The 21,573-nt window shown below is 41.8% G+C and overlaps 2 protein-coding genes across 2 annotated transcripts; one reads left to right on the top strand and one right to left on the bottom strand.

Annotated features, from left to right (window-relative positions):
- Window positions 1-3,856: 3,856 nt before the first annotated feature.
- Window positions 3,857-16,491, bottom strand: LOC106585592 (cGMP-dependent protein kinase 1). Its single transcript, XM_014171973.3, has 18 exons — window positions 16,302-16,491; window positions 14,760-14,883; window positions 14,340-14,506; window positions 13,115-13,228; window positions 10,779-10,884; window positions 10,541-10,604; window positions 10,081-10,158; window positions 9,769-9,863; window positions 9,167-9,232; window positions 8,837-8,908; window positions 8,498-8,594; window positions 6,546-6,685; window positions 6,196-6,285; window positions 5,893-6,034; window positions 4,435-4,598; window positions 4,208-4,330; window positions 4,044-4,106; window positions 3,857-3,950 (listed from the first exon to the last, which is right to left on the bottom strand). Exons 1-18 carry the CDS (start codon window positions 16,489-16,491, stop codon window positions 3,857-3,859), a joined length of 1,989 nt encoding a protein of 662 aa, XP_014027448.3.
- Window positions 16,492-18,775: 2,284 nt separating this feature from the next.
- Window positions 18,776-21,573, top strand: LOC106585593 (ubiquitin-like protein 4A-A). The gene is made up of 4 exons (XM_014171977.3): window positions 18,776-18,953; window positions 19,498-19,603; window positions 20,389-20,591; window positions 20,921-21,573. The coding sequence occupies exons 1-4, from the start codon at window positions 18,906-18,908 to the stop codon at window positions 21,026-21,028; spliced, it is 465 nt and encodes a 154-aa protein (XP_014027452.1). The 5' UTR covers window positions 18,776-18,905; the 3' UTR covers window positions 21,029-21,573.

Below are 21,573 nucleotides of genomic sequence, written 5' to 3'. Positions count from 1 at the left end.
CTCTTCTTGAGAGGGGTACAGCTGCAGACCTCATCCCTCAGGCCCCTCTCTATACCGCCACCTACTGGAGACCTCATCTCTCAGGCTCCTCTCTATAATGCCACCTATTTGGAGATCTTTCATGCCCCTCATCTCTCATAACCCTCATTCTCAGGCACCTCTCATCTATCAGAGATTGCCATTGAACTGTTGCCATAGAACTGAACTCTACATGTCAGACAGGATTATCGTCATCATCCAACATAATTCACAATTCTTCAATAATGCAAAATAGGGTTCAATTTGTTGTCTCCCAAATAGAATGAAATAAACAAGTCAATGAAACAATTGGGATAGCGACATGAAAGGCATTCCATGAACAAAATACTTACAAATAAGAATATAAATCAGGAACAGTAGCCTTTCAAAAAATGGCTGCTACTGCGACCCGTAGAACGATAAAGTAGTCACGAGCCAATAGAAAGAGAAGCATCCAATAGCCTTTTGAAAGAGGGGGTTCATTTTTCCTGGGCGGTTCGTCACTGAGGGGCCTGAGAGATGAGGGGTAGGGGCCTGAGAGATGAAGGGTAGGGGCCTGAGCGATGAGAAGGACCTGAGCGATGAGGTCTCCAGTACGTGGCAGTATAGAGAGGGGCCTGAGAGATGAGGGGCCTGAGAGATGAGGTCTGCAGCTAGTCTATTGCTCTTGAAATAAATGATCATGAGAGAAAAAAAAGCTATTGAATTAGTAAAGCACTTTATATCTCAACTCAACAAATGCTGGAGGTGATTAAATTTTTTTTTTTTAATTAAAGTGCTTTAAAACACCCTATGATTTAACAACCAGTTATTGAATGCATTCACATGATAAAGCTCAGATTATTATTAGTTTGTTTACTTAATTGCAAATATTCAGATGTTTACTCATAGGTTTATGAATTGAAAATGCCTACATAACACTTTTGGTAAAACAATAATACAAAATAAGAAATATCACATGATAATACAGGAACAGCTATCAACATTCACTTCTTTGCTAGTTCACAAAAATTTTGTAAATATGGAATTACAAAATATTCTAACCAGTTGAAATAAAAGAATGCTGAACACAATGACATTCCATTGCTCTGTCTCTTCGATTGAATTTATTTCCAGTACCAAAAATTATATTTTCGTATCAGATCATGTGTAGGATTCAACCCAGATCAGCATTATATTGTTCAATCAGAAATCTATGTCCCAGTCTGAGTCCTCAACAGCTGGTGAGTCCTCGAGGATGTCAGTGAAGGAGTCCAATTTGCTGTCCTCCAAGTGACTGATGAACTGAAAAAATAATATTTCTAATGGTAAAATACAATATGCAAGTATATATATATATATAGTCAACATCTGATTATTTTAGTACCAGTCAAAAGTTTAGACACACCTACTCATTCAAGGGATTTTCATTCTTTTTACTATTTTTGACATTGTAGATTAAGAGTGAAGACATCAAAACTATGAAATAACACATATGGAATCAAAAATATTTTTGATTCTTCAAAGCAGCCGCCCTTGATGACAGCTTTGCACATGCTTGGCATTCTCTCAACCAGCTTCACCTGGAATGCTTTTCCAGCAGTCTTGAAGGAGTTCCCACATATGCTGAGCACTTGTTGGCTGCTTTTCCTTCACTCTGTGGTCCAACTCATCCCAAACCATCTCAATTGGGTTGAGGTCGGGTGATTGCGGAGGCCAGGTCATCTGATGCAGCACTCCATCACTCTCCTTCTTGGTCACATAGCCCTTACACAGCCTGGAGGTGTGTTGGGTCATTGTCCTGTTGAAAAACAAATGATAGTCCCACTATTTGCAAACCAGATGGGATGGCATATTGCTGCAGAATTCTGTGGTAGCCATGCTGGTTAAGTGTGCCTTGAATTCAAAATAAATCAGACAGTGTCACCAGCAAAGCACCCCCACACCATCACACCTCCTCCACCATGCTTCACAGTGGGAACCACACATGCGGAGATCATCCGTTCACCTACTCTGCGTCTCACAAAGACACGGCGGTTGGAACCAAGAATCTCAAATATGGATTCATCAGATCAAAGGACAGATTTCCACCGGTCTAATGTGCATTGCTCGTGTTTCTTGGCCCAAGCAAGTATCTTCTTATTGTTGGTGTCCTTTAGTAGTGGTTCCTTGCAGCAATTCGACCACGAAGGCCTGATTCACGCAGTCTCCTCTGAACAGTTGATGTTGAGATGTGTCTGTAACTTAAATTCTGTGAAGCATTTATTTGGGCAGCAATTTCTGAGGCTGGTAACTGTAATGAACTTATCCTCTGCAGCAAAGGTAACTCTGGGTCTTCCTTTCCTGTGGCGATCCTCATGAGAGCCAGTTTCATCATAGCACTTGATGGTTTTTGCAACTGCACTTGAAGAAACTTTCAAAGTTCTTGACATTTTCCGGATTGACTGACCTTCATGTCTTAAAGTAATGATGGACTGTCATTTCTCTTTGCTTATTTGAGCTGTTCTTACCATTATATGGACTTGGTCTTTTACCAAATAGGGATATCTTCTGTATAACACCCCTAGCTTGTCACAACACAACTGATTGGCTCAAACGCATTAAGGAAAGGAATTCCACAAATTAACTTTTAACAAGGCATAACTGTTAATTGAAATGCATTCCAGGTGACTACCTCATGAAGCTGGTTGAGAAAATGCCAAGACTGTGCAAAGCTGTCATCAAGGCAAAGGGGGGCTACTTTGAAGAATCTCAATATAAAATATTTTCATTTGTTTAACACTTTTTTGGTTACTACATGATTCCATATGTGTTATTTCATAGTTTTGATGTCTTCACTATTTATTCTACAATATAAAAAATAGTATAAATAAAGAAAAACCCTGGAATGAGTAGGTGTGTCCAAACTTTTGACTGGTACTATATAGAGTTGAAGTCAGAAGTTTACATACACCTTAGCCAAATACATTTAAACTCAGTTTTTCACAATTCCTGACATTTAATCCTAGTAAAAATTCCCTGTCTTAGGCCAGTTAGGTCAGAATAATCTTAGAGAGAATGCTTTATTTCAGCTTTGATTTCTTTCATCACATTCCCAGTGAGTCAGAAGTTTACATATACTCAATTAGTATTTGGCAGCGTTGCCTTGAAATTGTTTAACTTGGGTCAAACGTTTTGGGTAGCCTTCCACAAGCTTCCCACAATAAGTTGGGTGAATTTTGGCCCATTCCTCCTGACAGAGCTGGTGTAACTGAGTCAGATTTGTTGGCCTCCTTGCTCGTACACGCTTTTTCAGTTCTACCAACACATTTTCTATAGGATTGAGGTCTTTGGGTCTTTCAAATGGACAATGACCCCAAGTGTACTTCCAAAGTTGTGGCAAAATGGCTTATGGACAATAAAGTCAAGGTATTGGAGTGGCCATCACAAAGCCCTGACCTCAATCCCATAGAAAAGTTGTGGGCAGAACTGAAAAAGTGTGTGGGAGCAAGGAGGCCTACAAACCTGACTCAGTTACACCAGCTCTGTCAGTAAGGAATGGGCCAAAATTCACCCAACTTATTGTGGAAAGCTTGTGGAAGGTTACCCGAAACGTTTGACCCAAGATAAATCATTTAAAGGCAATGCTACCACATACTAATAAGTGTATGTAAACCTCTGACCCACTGGGAATGTGATGAAAGAAATAAAAGCTCAAATAAATCATTCTCTACTATTATTCTGATATTTCACATTCTTAAAATAAAGTGGTGATCCTAACTGACCTAAGACAGGGAATTTTTACTAGGATTAAATGTCAGGAATTGTGAAAAACTGAGTTTACATGTATTTGGCTAAGGTGTATGTAAACCTCCGACCTTCAACTGTAGCTCTGCCAAGTACTTACTTTCGGTATGATTGGTGGAGACAAAGTGCCTTTGCGAAGTCCTTCCCAGTTGAAACCTTCAAACCACCTGAAAGAAAGAACAAGATAAAAGACTATAAGCTGCTGCTATATAGATGACATTGACACAGTCTGATGTTTTCATCTCAGCCTTTCATCTTACTTGTGCTTCTGGATGTCCTTGGCCCCGTTTCTCTGGTTCCCCAGTCTCTCTGCAGGGTTGTTCCTGAGAGACCAGGACAGAGAGTCATCATGACACACAACTAATAGCTGAGGAAGTGTGATACAATGAATGTCTGTTTTCAGTCATTGCTTAATGTGTCACACCTGCAGAGCTTCTTGATCAGGCTTGAGGCACTCTTACTGATGGTTTTTGGGAATTCAACCAGGTCAATCCCACGGATGGTGGCTGTGAAAGTCTTCATAGGATCAGGGCCACAGAATGGGAGACTGGAAAGGTAAAGATTGGGAAGAGACATCTACGAGAATGACTGACAGAGACGAGAACAAAAAACTGGAGCTCTGGAGAGAAATGAACTGTCTTATAATCGCACCTTCCACTCAGCAGTTCAAACACGAAGACGCCTAGAGACCAGAGATCTGCAGACACACTGTGCCCCTTGTTCAGGATTATCTCAGGGGCCACATAGTCAGGTGTGCCACAGAACGTCCACGTTTTCTTACCCAAGCCCACTTTCTTAGCACAACCAAACCCCACCTAGGAATAGTAGCACAGTCAAGTCATGAATATCGATGTTCAGTATCTCAATGGATCCATAACATATATTTTCCAAAGTGATATTTTCCATAGATTATTCAGACTCCTTGATTTTACCCCCATTTTGTTACATTACAGCCTTATTCTAAAATGTATTATATTGTTTTTTTTCTTCATCAATCTACCCACAATACCCCATAGTGACAAAGCAAAAACAGGTTTTTAGAATTTTTTGAAAATGTATAAAAACAAAACAAACGGAAATATGACATTTACATAAGTATTTAGACCCTTTTCTCAGTTCTTTGTTGAAGCAACTTTGGCAGTGATTACTGCCTTGTGTCTTCTTGGGTATGACGCTACAAGCTCTCCCATTATTCTCTGCAGATCCTCTCAAGCTCCGTCAGGTCGGATGGGGAGTGTCGCTGCACAGCTATTTTCAGGTCTTTCCAGAGATGTTCGATCGGGTTCAAGTCCAGGCTCTGGCTGGGTCACTCAAGGACATTCAGAGACTTGTCCCAAAGCCACTCCTGCGTTGTGTTGGCTGTGTGCTTAGGGTCGTTGTCCTGTTGGAAGGTGAACCTTCCCCCCAGTCTGAGGTCCTGAGCGCTATGGAGCAGGTTTTCATCAAGGATCTCTGTACTTTGCTCCGTTCATCTTTCCCTCAATCCTCACTAATCTCCCAGTCCCTGCTGCTGAAAATCATCCGCACAGCATGATGCTGCCACCACCTGTAGGGATGGTATTGGCCAGGTGATGAGCGGTGCCTGGTTTCCTCAAGATGTGACTCTTGGCATTCAGGCCAAATAGTTCAATCTTGGTTTCATTAGACCAGAGAATCTTGTTTCTCATGATCTGAGAGTCTTTAGTTGTCTTTTGGCAAACTCCAAGTGGGCCACTCTACCATTAGGGCCTGATTGGTGGAATGCTGCAGAGATGGTTGTCCTTCTGGAAGGTTCTCCCATCTCCACAGATGAATTCTGGAGCTCTGTCAGAGAGACCATCAGGTTCTTGGTCACCTCCCTGATGGTAGAGTGGCCAGGTATTGTGTGTAGATTGATTGGGGGGGCGATTTAATCAATTTTAGAATAAGGCTGTAACGTAACAAAATGTGTAAAAAATAAAGGGGTCTGAATACTTTCCGAATGCACTGTAAATGTAACCTTTGAAAGTACTATATTTCTTTGTGTAACCTTGTGCAAAATTGACAATTACTATATTACATTCTAAGAATGTACCCTTCTCCATCTTGTGTGGGTTTGAAATGCAGTGAAAGGAGCTCTAGTCATGTTACCACTTTGGCATATCCACGCTGGTCCAGAACTACATTCTCAGGCTTCAGATCCCTGTATGCGATACTGTTGTGGTGCAGGAAGATAAGGGCCTCAACAACACAGGCAGTGTAAAAACGTGTGCTACTGTCATCAAACGAGCCTCTGAAATGTAGGAACAAGAGCACAATAGTGATTAGAAAGTGGGACATACTAATGTTGTGCCCTAAAAATAAGAATTCAAACACTATCAATTCAGTTATAAAATCCATACTGTAAAATATACAAAAATAACATGTAGTAGACAGTAGTGAAGTTAGCAGTACCTGTCTTTCAGTAGATTCCAGAGCTCACCACCTAGACAAGCTTCTGTCAGCATGTATAGGCACTTTGCATCTCGGAAGGTACGGTGTAACCTAGGAGTGGCAAAGAAAACACAGGTGTTGTCCAGTTGATAAGCATATAGTGAGTTAACCAATCTAAGATTAGTGCAAGGATTCAGTCCGATCGCAGGTGATTGAGAAGAAAAAAAAAGAGCCGATATATGCAGCATTAATACAGTGAATGGGATCTCCGCGAACGTGGGAACATTGCCTAAGCCACAATGCCTATAACTAGCGATAGGTTTGAATCCCGTCCTAGGTATGTTTGGCTGGTGGTTGGGTGCACAGCACACCTGACGATGAATGGACTATGAGCTGCCATGAGGATGTGTCTTTCCCTCAGGATGCACTCCTGTTGAGCAGTGCTTAGGATCTGATGCTTCCTCAACACCCTCATGGTGAACGGGCAGTTGGTGTTGGTCTTAAGCTGTACCTAGAAGGAATGCAAAAACATCAACATGTAGGTTAATCCATTAAAAGCAACATGAAAACCAGCCAATAATGCACTGGGATTTACTGACACAGTTTCAAGCTTGACCCACTACTTACTCCCAACTTCGGCCAATTAGACCACGTCGGTATTCCTACTTCCCGCCTACAAGCAGAAACTCAAGAGGGAGCCACCAACACAGAGAATAGTGAGGCGCTGGACAGAGGAGGCAGACTCAATGCTGCAGAATTGTTTTGAGAATAATGCTTGGAATATGTTCAAAAATTCATCCACCCAGGACTCATCCATCAACATTAATATACATCGTCAGTCACAGGCTTCATTAGGATATGTGTTGATGATGTTGTACCCACAATAATAATCCGGACATACCCCAATCAAAAACCATGGATGAACGGCGATATCCGTACAATGGTGAGAGCCCGTATTTCAGCATTCAATGTCAGCAGAACAAACCCTGATGACTCGGCTGTGCACAGCGCATACAAGACAAGCAGGTATGAGCTCAATACATTCGGGACGCAAAACAACAATACAGACTCAAACTTGAATTGATGGTCGACAACTCAGACTCGCATCACAAATCCAGCTGTAAATACAGCTGTACGTTGCCCACCGAAGCCTCCCTCACAGACAAACTTAACACATTCTATGCTCGCTTCGAGGCAGACAATACCCAACCATCCAGGAATACTCTCACTGCTCCCGACCACCAAGTGATTACACTCTCTTAACACAGGGCCCCCCCAGATGTGTGTCCTCAGTCCTCTGCTGTACTCCCTGTTCACCCACGACTGCGTGGCTTTGCACTACACCAACTCCTCAAGTTTGCTGATGACACCGCGGTTGTAGGCCTGATAACTAACAACGACAAGTCACCCTATGGGGTGGAGGTAAGTGAACTGGCATTATGGTGACATGACAAAGACCTCAACGTCAGAAAAACAAAGGAGTTGATTGTTGACCTGTTCGGCATCAACGGGATTGCAGTAGAGAGAGTCACGAGTTTTAAGTTCCTCTGCGTCCACATCACAGAGGACTTGTCATGGACCAACACCACCACCATTCTTGTCAAGAGGGCGCAACAGAGTCTCTACTTCTTAAGGCGGCTGAAGAAATTCTCTCCAAATACTACCTCTGCACCATTGAGAGCCCCTCCTGCGGGTGATGAAAACAGCCCAGTACATCACTGGGACCGTGCTCCCACCCATCCAGGACATCTACTTGAAACGGTGCCTGAGGAAGTCACACAGCATCCTCAAGGGCCCCACAAACCCCAGCCACGAACTGTTCTCTCCCTTACCATTGGACAGACGGTATCGGAGCATGAGGTCTGATACCAACAGGTTCAGAGACAGTTTCTATCTACAAGCCATCAGACTGCTGAACAATTGAACTGGACTGACCATCTGCTCTGATTCTCTGCACCTTAGCACACATGCCCTCAGTCATGCACACACCCAGACAGACATACACACACGCGTATACATTCATGCTACACACACACACAAGTGCTGCTAACAGACTCTTGTTATACGGCTCAGTTTATACACTGTCCCCCTTCCCCAATACACGTGTAAATATTGGACTATAAATTGTGCCTTCCTGTATAATACTTATGCTAAAATGTTTATTCTATTCTACTGCCATTTACTATATGTTTGTATTCTTATCTTTTATTATTATTTATTGTTGTTGCATTGTCAAGAAGGAACCTGCAAGTAAGCATTTCCTTGGATGATGTATTCCATGCATATCCCGTACATACTACTAATAAAACTTGAAACAACTCACCAGCTCTGAATGACCGGTTTCTCCCTCTCCTAGGTTACAGATGACCTGGAAATCTCTGAGAGACGCGTTGGATAGGAGAGCTGCATCTTCCTCTGACCTGCTCACATGGAAATGATGAATTAGCCAATGCTGCTTTACTTGTTCTAAATAAAGGTTAAATCCATAAAAATGGTTCATTTGGATCAAGGCTCATTAAAATATAAACAGAGAGATAGAGAGACAAAACATGTAAGCCTTATGATAAGACATTATAAAGGTTTATACCATGCTTATAACAAGTACTAACGCAATATACCTGTTGGCTGGAAAGTGTTACCTATAGTTTCAGTTGCTACTTACTGGCCTTTGAGTTCGCTGCTCTTGTGCACATTATGACTGTCCTCTACCAAACCTATGATCTTTTTGAAAGACCTGATGAAAGATGATATGGTCTCAGGTCACTTAAAACATTTTTAACAATTTTCACATCATAACAAAGTGGCTTAGAAAAACTATACTGGCATTGTGTGCTTGGGGGTCACTGTGGTGGGGCATTGTGTGCTTGGGGGTCACTGTGGTGGGGCATAGTGTGCATGTTGGAGATCTGTACTACATATTCTACAAATAAGATTGAAGCAGAAAGTCCAACATTCTTAAATAATCATGCCATAGTCTAAACAAATCACTTACTCTCTATCCACAACCAGGCATGTGACATCACCAGCAGCAATTACATTCACTGTCCGCACATCCTCTCTGGAAATCGAACAAAAGGTTTGTAATTGAAAGGTTATCAAAATGGCATTGCAATAAATGACAACAGCACTGACACCATGCAGACAGAAAATGTTATCGCTCAGAATATTGTTTTGAAATCTGTGAGACCCTGTGTTGCTTTTATTACTATCATTTTCTCAAATCCATTGACCTCCATAGTTTCATTATGAATTTGCATATTGCACTAGCTCACACTGTCCTATTGATTGTAGTTGATTATGAGGGACAACATGATGAGCAAAATGCAATCAAATGGAGAGAGTATGTCTCATTCCCCAGATGATTCCGTCAATCAAACTTGGACAATGTTGGCTTAGTAATAGCTGAATTATACATACAGTATAATGTATGTATGTTCTATTACTCTGTAACTACAACTGTCTAGTGGTTATTGAGATTTGTGATACGAGAGAGCTAGTATGTCAATGTATATCAAGCCATGTAATGTGTACGAATGTAAGCTGCTGTATAACAGACCTTTGGATAAAAGCACATGATGTATTACTGTTTCTCACCCCCTCAGTGCTTTCTCTCCAAACCAATGGCCCTCAGAGAGAGTTGACAGGAGTACTGCCTCTTCATTGGCTGACTTGTTCTCTGTCACCTTCACCTAGGTCGGGAGGCAGATAGAGGGGGTAGAGACGGCTTATCTATCTTGTCTCTTTCATGCCATCTTTGAAATGTGGCGATGCACGGATTAATTAGCACCATCTGTGCCAGTACAGTTGTTGTGTCAGACTAACCCCTGCAGATGCCTATTTCTGTCCTCCACTAGTTGAAGCTTGTTTATTGAGTTCAAGGTAAGGTTCAGCCATCCTCATCCTTACCTGGCCACTACTGATGATGTAGAACGTGTCCCCTGTGGCACCCTGGCGAATAATATAATCACCTTCACTGTAGCGACTCTGTTGAGACAGACAGGTGAGAGATGGTGGATAGATGGGAAAATGATGGGAGTTATGGGAGTTAGATATAAGTAACAGTATGACAGCAGGGGGAGAAGGGATATGTAGCATGTGAGATGTTTAGAATCCTGGCATGTGTACATCACCAACCAATCAACACAGATATGTTGTCTGTGTGCCAACCTGATTAGGCCACCAATGCAATGCAAATATGCCTGTAAACTGTCAACAGAGAATGCATAGCAGATGGGTAATAATTATTTGGAAGACATACAAAAATCATTAGCTAGCTAGATTCTGTTTGTGGAACATGGCTTTTCTACAGAATGTTGTGTTAGTGAATCTGAGGAGTGAATGTGTATAATAGATTCATGTTCTGTACCTCTTCCAAAATATCAGACACTTTCATGAGCACATCCTCTGGCAGTGAGCGCAGGAAGGGTACTCTGCAGCCAGACAAACACACAAACAGCAGGACGACTGACTCACAACATATTACATTTTAACAGTTCTACTTTAGTGGCGTAGATTGTAGATTAGTGTCAATTCTACACAAATATGTATATTCAATTTTACACAGATATATATTTTCCTTGTGTAGTGATGAGGGTGGTATTGACCTGCAGAGGAGCTCTCTGAACTGGGCCAGTCTGCTGAGGCCACTCTGCACCATGATGGTCTGAAAGCTCTGCCGGTCAATTACCCACAACATGCTGTTTTTTAGGGCTGCAGAGAAAGACAGGGAATGGTAAAGAAGATCTTCCAAATCACACAATGTCAAAAGCAGTGGTAGGAAGAAACAGAAATATCTTTAGGGATGAATGTATTCTGTATTCTGTGAGTATACCGTATGTGTGTTGAGTGGAAATTGTAATTCTTACCCTTACAGTTTATGTTAGTATTATAGATAGTACCCTCTGTTGCATTACAATGTAAGGCTAGGGGACTTAGCAAATGTCTTCTATTTCACAACATTTTCATCTCTATAAATAGATGTCAAGGCCGGGTTTGCAAACGAGGCTCTACAAACAATTTACTCCTAAAAACACAGTTACATAACACTGCTATAAATGTTTCCTGTACTCTTAAAAGGAATGTCTGAGTGTTTGTGATCCTTTCTTTGAAAGTGTTGTGGATAAAAGAATAAGGAGGACAGATTATAGATTACATTCCCCACGCAGCCTTCCTCTCTTCCTTTGTCTGTTCTGTGGGCAGACAGTAATGGAACTCTGATAGAGATGTTGTAAATTAATAATGATTCAGATGAATTGATTCAGCAGGGCTTTGTGCGACCAGGAGCCTCCGTCCTGTACTGGTCGTACAACTCCCATCCTTCTAGTCCTTCCCCTCCCAATCATGCCATTATTTAAGTTGGTAATGAAAGCACAGTGGGAAATCAACATGCCATTGTTCTCTTTAGATGGTACGTAGTATTGTAGCGAACGGCAGGGAAGTGAACCCGGGTCGCTGGCCTACGCACTGCGCCAATAGGGTTAACCCACTTGGTGGGAATTCTAACGTGGTTCATATAGCAAGGGTCACTACACTGCTGCCTTCGAACGGGAAGGCATGTCCCCGTGCTTCATCACTACTGCAGCCCCCTCACACGTCTGGCCATGCGTTCCCATGGTCTCGACGACTGCCATCCCACTTCGGACACCAATGTACTGAACGGTAGGGCAGCTAGGCAGGGAAGCGAACCCAGGTCACTGATGTGAAAAGGCAAACACCCTATCGTGCCAATAGGGTTAACCCACTTGGTGGGAATTGTGACGTGTATATTTGAGTCTAAAATGTGAATGTCAGATATTAGTCTAACCCTTTTAAATGTCATACTCTTTGCCATTTTCTGGGAAGAACAACCTGTGTGACCATGAATGTCAAATCAGGGAACACATTTTTTCACCTAAACCTCTTACTGTTAGAGTGATTTTAGACTACAGGATAGAAAGCTTTATTGATGTTCTTTGATGGCATAAAAAGGGAAAGTAATTTCAGGTCAGCCAGGAGAACCAGGGAATGGGTTGGGAAGAGTGCATACAGAAGAAAGAGAAGAAACATAAATTGAAATGTTGCTGTGAGAACAGATAGGGAGAGGGAGATTGACTGAAAGATAAATGTACTATACAATTAAACAGGAAACCGGCAATGCACTGAAAGAGAAAATGGACATGGTGGCACAGTGGAAAAGAGGACAGGAGGATGACAAAGGAAACACTATAAGAGGGGGAGAAATGAACAGATTTTTTTCATTTGCACTGATTCTGTCCATTCCGTCAACCTATTTCTTTGTGAAAGCAGGTCAGATGTGAGCAGCAGTGGCTGCGTTTCCCAGTGGGCTATGGGCACAGACAGTGTAGAGAGACGATAGCACACATTTAATTTTCCATTGAGAAAATCAAGTGCAAGTCACTGAGCAATAATAGGTCTCGTTGAGAGGATATTTGGTCAGTCATGAGGAAAAGTGCAGTGAAATCAATAAAGAGAAAATGTGTAACCAAATAAAATGTGTTGTTTTGATATATCATTATACATATGTGCGTATGTTAATTTCCATTTCCAAGTAAACTATATAAATAGTAGGAGAACTGAGAAAGGAGATGAGTTAGGCAGTCAGGTCATTTATGAGCCAAAGATATGTTTTCTTATTCCGCACATCTCAGAGGAGTGTAGTGTTTGAAGCTGTGATGTAGTGTTTGAAAAAGTTATTTTGATTTGAAATTCTACAGAACTTCCCAATCTGACACCAAATCTACTCAGCTGTGAGGAATAGGCTGGTCTGTGATGGTGATGCTCTCTTGAACAATCATTTTTTAGACCAATGAAAAATCAATCCAAGCACAGCAAAATTGTGAAAGGATTTCAAGACAACATGTTTTGCATTCACTTCAGCTGTTGTTACAAAAGGAATAGAACAACCACACTACACAACACTCCATGCACAATGCTCCAGTACCTGATATAGTGTAGGTGTAGGTGCAGCTGTACAGGAGTGCCAATTCTCCAAACACTTTTCCTGGTTCAATTGTGAGAAGCTTATTGGCATCCTTGGTCATCTCCATCTTCCCCTCTGTTAAATGCCCATTTAAACACAAATACACAATGTAGCAAATACAGAATATATTGTTATCAACAGATTACAAATGCTTAAAATCAAAGTGCACCAGTGATGTTGCAGCAATACGTGGTGTCCTTATGTTTAAGTATGCATGTATGTGTTTACCTTTGTGCATGTTTATGTTTGCATGTGTGTGTTTATGGCATTGGCATGTGTGTGTTAGACTATGTGTGTGTATGACAGTGCAGTTGCTGTTTGATCTCCTTCAGAGGAGGATGGTAAAGGACGGTGATGGCAGTCTGAGGCGTCCATAGAAACAGCAGGGTGGCAGCTGAGGAGGTGTGACCACACGTTAGCTCAGCCCCCCTCACCCAGCTCCCAGCTGCAGGTGCTGACAGGGAGTGTGACTTACACAATCAGATGAACGCAGCTGTCTGAGATATGCCATGTGTCAGGTAGAGACACTTTCATCTACAACAGCACAGCAGAAACAGAAACAGTCTAGGGCTCAGGTAACAAGAAAAGCAAATTGGACAACCATGCCCGATTGCCTGTCACATCAGATATGAGGGTAGCAGGAGAAATGCCTGAGCTCCAGCATCAATGAGCATTGCAAACCAGGGCCGATCATGAATGGGCCTCTTGCCCTGTCCCTGTCTGACATTAAACATTTTGTATGCCGCTTATCATGCACAACACCATCTCTCCCTCTCTCTTTCCAGAAACAGGTCATTCTAACATTCCCCCTCATTGCGCCAGACGGCACTAACAGAGGAGCATACCAACTCAACTTGAGCCAGAGGGAGGAGGAAATGAGGAGGGGGGAGATGTGTACTTGAGTAACATTTACTGGGCACATCTCTGAGTAAACTTAAAAAACGAACAATCAACATACATGAAAGACCAAGAAGTGTCTGCTCTTAGATTGTGGAACCAAGTGCTCAAAGAATCATTCACCAAAACACCTTGAGCAATTACTATACCTTGGGGACTTTGGGAATACTTAAGTCCTCCTTTTGAGAGTGGGGCTATGCATGGAAATTCAAGAAGACCTTGAAGTGACTGTATTGCCAATCCACACTATACTCACCACTTTTAAACCACTGTTGATTTAACTTGTTACCTTCTAGAACATAGGCAAGAGTTCCACTGTCTCCCTCATGAATGACGCAGCAGCCTTGGTTGACCGTGGTGGGGTACATACAGTCCATTATAGCCAGGATTTGCCCACTTTCCAGGTTCTTTAGAAAGTCATTCTCTAAAAAGGAGGTTTGAATCAGCTCCTGTGACCTGAAGGAGTAAAGAGTGTGTGAGGCAATCAATAAGTAATTTCACTGTGGCTAGTGTTTGACAACAAAGGCTCTAAAGCCTTGAGCCAAGTTTCATACAGTGTGTATAAATCAATGAAAATCCTTATTGACGTTTGTGTCTGTGCAGGTACCACTTGATCAGCCTTAAGGGCCTTTAGGAGCACATTTCTCAAGTGGAACAGTTAAAAGGGAATGTTGCCAAGGCTAACGGTGTCTTTAGTGTGTTCTCTCACTGATGGCTTTTGTTGTAGCTTTTCAGGGTGGCCAAAGCAAGTTGCCTTGGATCCTGAGTGAGGGGCTTTGACAATATGGTCTTTCTTCTGGTTCTCTGGATCTCTTCACACTGTGCAGAATTCCCTGAAACAAGCAAATACATATATTTCTCTGCTCACTTTCTTTGTGCAACATATAAGGAGCACAATTTAAGTCTAAAAACAACAAATAGCCAAACAAAGTGTATTTGCAGGTAGCCTAGTGGTTAGAGCGTTGCTGGATCGAATCCCCGAGCTGGCAAGGTAAAAGTCTGTCGTTCTGCTCCTGAACAAGACAGTTAACCCACTATTCCCCATATAGGCCGTCATTGTAAATAAGAATTTGTTCTTAACTGACTTGCCTAGTTAAATAAAGAAAAAAGAAAAAAAATCATCATATTCAGACACTCAATACAATGTATCCTGTGTCTGCACATATAGAAATACAGCGCCTTCAGAAAGTATTCATACCCCTTGACTTATTTTCTCACCCATCTACACACAATACCCCATAATGACAACCTGAAAACATTTTTGCAAATGTATTGAAAATGAAATATCTAATTTACATAAGAATTCACACGCCTGAGTCAATACATGCGAAAATCACTTTTGGCAGCGATTACAGCTGTGCGTCTTTCTGGGTAAGTCTTCAAGAGCTTTGCACAGCTGGATTGTACAATATTTTCACATTATTATTTGTTTTATTCTTCAAGCTCTGTCAAGTTGGTTGTTCATCATTACAAGACAAGCATTTTAAGTCTTAGATTTTCCCCAAACATAATGCTTTGTATTTAGGACATAAAGTCATTTTGTTTGCCAATTTTTTGGTTGTTTTACTTAAGTTCTGTACAGGCTTCCTTCTTTGGAGTAACTACAATATTGTTGATCCATTCTCAGTTTTCTCCTATCACAGCCATTAAACTGTAACAGTTTTAAAGTCACCATTGGCCTCATGGTGAAATCCCTGATCGTTTTCCTTCGTCTCCGGCAACTGAGTTAGGAAGGATGCCTGTAGCTTTGTAGTGACTGGGTGTATTGATAGACCATCCAAAGTGTAGTGAATAACTTCACCATGCTCAAAGGGACATTCAATGTCTGTTTTTTTTTACACATCTACCAATAGGTGCCCTTCTTTGTGAGGCATCGGAAAACCTCCCAGGTCTTTGTGGTTGAATCGTATGTGTGGAGTACAGAGATGAGGTAGTCATTCAAAAACCATGTTAAATACTATTATTACACACAGAGTGAGTCCATGCAACTTATGATGTGACTTGTTGAGCACAGTTCTACTCCTGAACTTATTTAGGCTTGCCATAACAAAGGGGTTGGTTACTTATTGACTCAAGACATTTCAGCTTTTCATTTTTAATTAATCTGTATAAGTAGGCCTGTGACACAAAATCTCAAATTCATCAATTTTTATTTCAGACTGTAACACAACAAAATGTGGAAAAAGTAAAGGGTGTGGAAAAAGAAAAACATTGCCTGAAAAGTGGATATACTTTTTGCATAATGTTTTACCTTCAATAGCTCCAGAAGACTCTGGGGGTGTGATGGTTGCCCTGTAGCGGTCCAGTTCACCCTGCAGCCTCCGAATCAAGTCGTCCTTGGCATCCAACTCCAGCTCCAGCTCATCAATGAGTGTATCCCTCTGGCGAAGCTCCTCAATCTTCAGTTGCAGGGCAAACTGCAGGTCTCGAAGTGTACCCATTGCCTCTGTAGAGCGGAGCAGAGCTGATCGGCAAGGGAATTATGAGAGACTTAGAGTGTGTGTTACATTGTACATTTTTTATTTGTTTCATTTCAGAACATTCTAATTAGACTGTCTTAGATTGAAAAGACATCTCAAAAACGAATTTCTTACTAAGGATGCAGTTGATTAAATAATAGGCATAGTACGCAACAAAATATGTCACATTTTTAAGAGTATACATGTATTCAGTTATGCAACTTTAACTTCACATAGCAAAAAAAAAAAAATCACAAAGTAAAATAACTTACCTACCTGTCTAAGCAGATGGACATCAGCAAGAAAGTCTGAGGATCGAATGCCTGCAGTATAGTCTGTCTATCTTTTAGTTTTAACGAATTGAATCACATCTGTCGCTGACTGTTTTCGATTCTGTTTTCGCTCGATTTAAAAGAATGGACAGGTGCAGCACAGACACTTGCAATACTGTCAGTGGAGATTGGATATGTGTAGCTACAGAAAGACTATGGATAGATGACGCCTGAACGCTCTCACCAGTAGGCTACTCTTGGCTCTCAGATTCCCTGTTCTCTCGCGTCGCCCAACATTGCTCTCGTACCTAATTGGGACACGAGACACGGGACACACTCCTTTCAGAGTGTTTTTCGTAACTAATTAGCCTACATGACTCGCTCAATAGTAAGGGGGTGTTTGTTCTCCAAAGTTTCTTGTAGGTAAAATCGTGGATGTCATGTCATCATATTACAAATTGGCATCGTGGTACACATAGCCCTATTGCATAAAGGCTATATGTAAGGATTTTTTTCTGAATTTGCTGAGCAGGTTCAACATTTCTAATAACCTAATGTTATAAAGAAATACTACTACATCAAATCAAATCAAATGTATTTATATAGCCCTTCTTACATCAGCTGATGCCACAAAGTGCTGTACAGAAACCCAGCCTAAAACCCCAAACAGCAAACAATGCAGGTGTAGAAGCACGGTGGCTAGGAAAAACTCCCTAGAAAGGCCAAAACCTAGGAAGAAACCTAGAGAGTAACCAGGCTATGAGGGGTGGCCAGTCCTCTTCTGGCTGTGCCGGGTGGAGATTATAACAGAACATGGCCAAGATGTTCAAATGTTCATAAATGACCAGCATGGTCAAATAATAATAATCACAGTAGTTGTCGAGGGTGCACCAGGTCAGCACCTCAGGAGAAAATGTCAGTTGGCTTTTCATAACCGATCTTTGAGAGTATCTCTACCGCTCCTGCTGTCTCTAGAGAGTTGAAAACAGCAGGTCTGGGACAGGTAGCACGTCCGGTGAACAGATCAGGGTTCCATAGCCACAGGCAGAACAGTTGAAACTGGAGCAGCAGCACAGCCAGGTGGACTGGGGACACCAAGGAGTCATCATGCCAGGTAGTCCTGAGGCATGGTCCCAGGGCTCAGGTCCCCTGAGAGAAAGAAAGAAAGAAAGAAAGAAAGAAAGAAAGAAAGAAAGAAAGAAAGAAAGAAAGAAAGAAAGAAAGAAAGAAAGAAAGAAAGAAAGAAAGAAAGAGAGAATTAGAGAGAGCATACTTAAATTCACACAGGACACCGGATAAGACAGGAGAAATACTCCAGATATAACAGACTGACCCTAGCCCCCCGACACATAAACTACTGCAGCATAAATACTGGAGGCTGAGACAGGAGGGGTCAGGAGACACTGTGGCCCCATCCGATGGTTCCCCCGGACAGGGCCAAACAGGCAGGATATAACCCCACCCACATTGCCAAAGCACAGCCCCCACACCACTAGAGGGATATCTTCAAACACCAACTTACTATCCTGAGACAAGGCTGAGTATAGCCCACAAAGATCTCTACCATGGCACAACACAAGGGGGGCGCCAACCCAGACAGGAAGACCACGTCAGTGACTCAACTCACTCAAGTGACGCACCCCTCCTAGGGACGGCATGGAAGAGCACCAGTAAGCCAGTGACTCAGACCCTGTAATAGGGTTATAGTCAGAGAATCCCAGTGGAGAGAGGGGAATCGGCCAGGCAGAGACAGCAAGGGCGGTTCGTTGCTCCAGTTTGTGTAATGCTCTCGATAACATAAATAAATACTATTACATTTGTGTAATGCTCTCGATAACAAAATTATCATGATGACATTTTTTTTAAACAATTTTAATATCATCATGCACAAATTATCCTTGCACCAATAGTTCCATCTATGAATTTGAGAGTAACATTTCTCCAGCCCCATAAGTGACCGGTCGAATATACTCCACACAATAGGAGGCAGCACGCACATATTGAGTAGTAAAAGCAGTAGGGAAGTAACTAGAACATGGATTCTTGATAAGGTTCGGCCTGTTTGAAGAAACAACAAACCTGATATAATAACGTCGAATCGTTCTTAATTACACAGTCAATACAATGATTTTAACTGTAAAACCACTTCAAGGAAAGGAGTGCAACGTACAGGTAAGCAGAGCAAAAGAGCCGGTGGCTATGTTTGGCTAGCAGCTAAGCTAGCCAGCTGCAAATGTTGTTTTCCTGCATCACGGGCTTCAGTACAGGTTACAGTTAGGAAACTAGCTAGTTAGCATTTTTAAAGAAATATGTTTTTAATCTTTTTTTATGTAGCTAGCTAACGTTAGCTACGGAGTGTCTTGATAGATATGCTGTTCACAGCAGGGCTGTAACTTAATGAAATGATAGCTAGCTGGCTACAAATGCAGTGTCAGCTAGCTAACTAGTTACTGTAGCTTTCTTGTTCGTACTAGTAGTGAAGATGGCTAGCTAACGTTGTAGTTATGGTTCAGGGCGTTAGTGCGCGTTCCTCTCCTTGCTAGCTAGTGAAGAAAATGTGCCTGAGCAGACAGGTCAGCAGCTCTGCAATTGTTTGAGCATTGCTTTTGTCTCTCGGCATGCCAGGAATTTTTGTTCAATTATATAAATTGTGCAGTAGCTCATCAATATAGTCACGAATATTACATGTCAGTTGTTTAATCTGTCACAATTTCAGGTCACAGAAGATGAAAAAGTATCCACTGTGAAAGAACTGGTGTCTGAACGTCTGAATATACCTGCAAATCAGCAGCGATTGCTTTACAAAGGGAAAGCCCTTGCAGGTACCTACACCAACTAACGTTACTGTAGCTAGTAGTTAACGGAAAAGTCCAGTTACCTAGACTCTGCCATATGACAATCATACACAGCTGGGGTGTTGTAGACAACTGTGTATGATGACGTCAAGTCACTGAATCTACCAAGCTACACATTGACCCGCTGCATGTTTGAATACTCTTTGTAACATCCATACTTGTACATACATTGAGTATAGTAAACATTAGGAACACCTTCCTAATATTGAGTTGCACGCCCCACTTTTTCCCTCAGAACAGCCTCACTTCGTCAGGGCGTGGACTTGACAAGGTGTCGAAAGCGTTCACAGGGATGCTGGCCCATGTTGACGCCAATGCTTCCCACAGTTGTGTGAAATTGGATGGATGTCCATTGGGTGGTGGACCATTCTTGGTACATGTAGGAAACTGTTGTGTGAAAAATCCAGCCGCAAGCCACCCTTTGCCTTGATGACAACCAGTTCTTGACACAAACCGTCTGCACCATTACACCTACTACCAAACCCTGTTCAAATTACTTAAGTAATTGGTCTTGCCCATTCACCCTCTGAATGCCACACATACACAATCCATGTCTCAAGGCTTAAAAATTATTTAACCTGTCTCCTCCCCTTCATCTACACTGATTTGAAGTGGATTTAACAAGTGACATGAATAAGGGATCATAACTTTCACCTGGTCAGTCTGTCATGGAAAGAGCAGGTGTTCTTCATATTTTGTATACTCAATGTATATTACAAAGCTATACACATCTTTGTCAATTTTCTTTTCAGATGAACACCGATTGAGTGATTATTCCATTGGGCCAGAGGCCAAGTTAAATTTGGTTGTTCGTCCTGCGGGGGAGAGGAGTGGTGTGGCTGGGATGGCTAGCAGTAGCAGTGCTGTCAGTGGGGTGTGGCAGACTCTGTCCACTGTCCTGGCGAAGCATTTCAGCCCTGCAGATGCAGCTAAAGTGCAAGAACAGCTTGTCAAGGTACAGTATTTCCATTAACAAGAGTAGGCAGCTGTTGGTTCATAACCATAGGTCTTATCATGCTCACCAACAAAAACAAAACACTCAGGAAATGCGTTATTCTGATTTCGGAGTATATAAGCTGCTTTGCATGCACACCCATTGAATGCTCTGTTTCTACGCTACAATAATTACCAATGAACTGTTTAAAAACATCCCTCTGTACTTTCGCTGAAGTACATAATTCACTGAATGTTCTCACCTGAGACTCTGTAGTTACAACTACTTTTGTACTGTATGAATTATTTTATATTTCTCTAGCTATTGATTAACACTGCTTTCTCTTTAAGGATTATGAACGTTCACTTCGGCAACTCAGCCTGGATGACATTGAACGCCTGGCCGGGCGACTGCTTCACCCAGACAGTGAGGGCATGGACACATCGTACATGGATTGAGGGCCTACCTATCTGACATGACAGTATTCTGGTGATTCCCAGAGGAGCGGTGGGTCAATTTTGACAGATTATGGCAGGGGAGCTGCAGTGTAAATTGACTTCATGCTGAGAATCCCCAGTGTCAGCCTGATAAAGGTTTAATTGTACAGGGATAAAATGAACTGTTGACTATAGTCTTATTGCAAAGCTTCCAGATTACAGCCTGGCTTAATGATTATTTTCTTTGTTTTCTTCAGTCATTCCAGTTCAATTAATAGGATATTTTCACTTGATCAAATCAAGACTGAAATGAGAGCCAATCCCTTTTGACTGTTGGTCTAAAGTTATCTGTGGCTGCTCCATCACACTACAAGAGGACACTGAGTAATTATGGAAGTTCTTATTTATAAGCAATGTGTTGGAAATGAATGATGGTATGTTTTCTGTAAACTATCTGTAAGAAGGTGAGTGGTGCCTGTCTGTTTAGCCATTTGCAGCCATTGTATGATTTGTAAATATTGTGTTTATACAAGCATTAAAAAATAAAGTTACTGTTTTTCCCTAAA

Source organism: Salmo salar, chromosome 24, assembly GCF_965601325.2.
Source record: "Salmo salar chromosome 24, fSalSal1, whole genome shotgun sequence".
NCBI lineage: Eukaryota > Metazoa > Chordata > Actinopteri > Salmoniformes > Salmonidae > Salmo > Salmo salar.
The sequence above is the reverse complement of the archived record's forward strand: the minus strand, read 5'-3'. Positions and strand labels throughout refer to the sequence as shown.

Excerpts from the sequence above, each read along its gene's own strand:
- LOC106585592 (XM_014171973.3), bottom strand. The coding sequence starts at position 16,491 with ATGGGTACACTTCGAGACCTGCAGTTTGCCCTGCAACTGAAGATTGAG. Across the intron at positions 10,605-10,778 it reads TTCAGAGAGCTCCTCTGCAG|AGTACCCTTCCTGCGCTCAC; the intron begins GTCAATACCACC and ends GTCTGGCTGCAG. Across the intron at positions 8,909-9,166 it reads TGCCTGGTTGTGGATAGAGA|GTCTTTCAAAAAGATCATAG; the intron begins GTAAGTGATTTG and ends ATCTTTCATCAG.
- LOC106585593 (XM_014171977.3), top strand. The coding sequence starts at position 18,906 with ATGATTTTAACTGTAAAACCACTTCAAGGAAAGGAGTGCAACGTACAG. Across the intron at positions 19,604-20,388 it reads CAAAGGGAAAGCCCTTGCAG|ATGAACACCGATTGAGTGAT; the intron begins GTACCTACACCA and ends TTTTCTTTTCAG. Across the intron at positions 20,592-20,920 it reads TGCAAGAACAGCTTGTCAAG|GATTATGAACGTTCACTTCG; the intron begins GTACAGTATTTC and ends TTTCTCTTTAAG.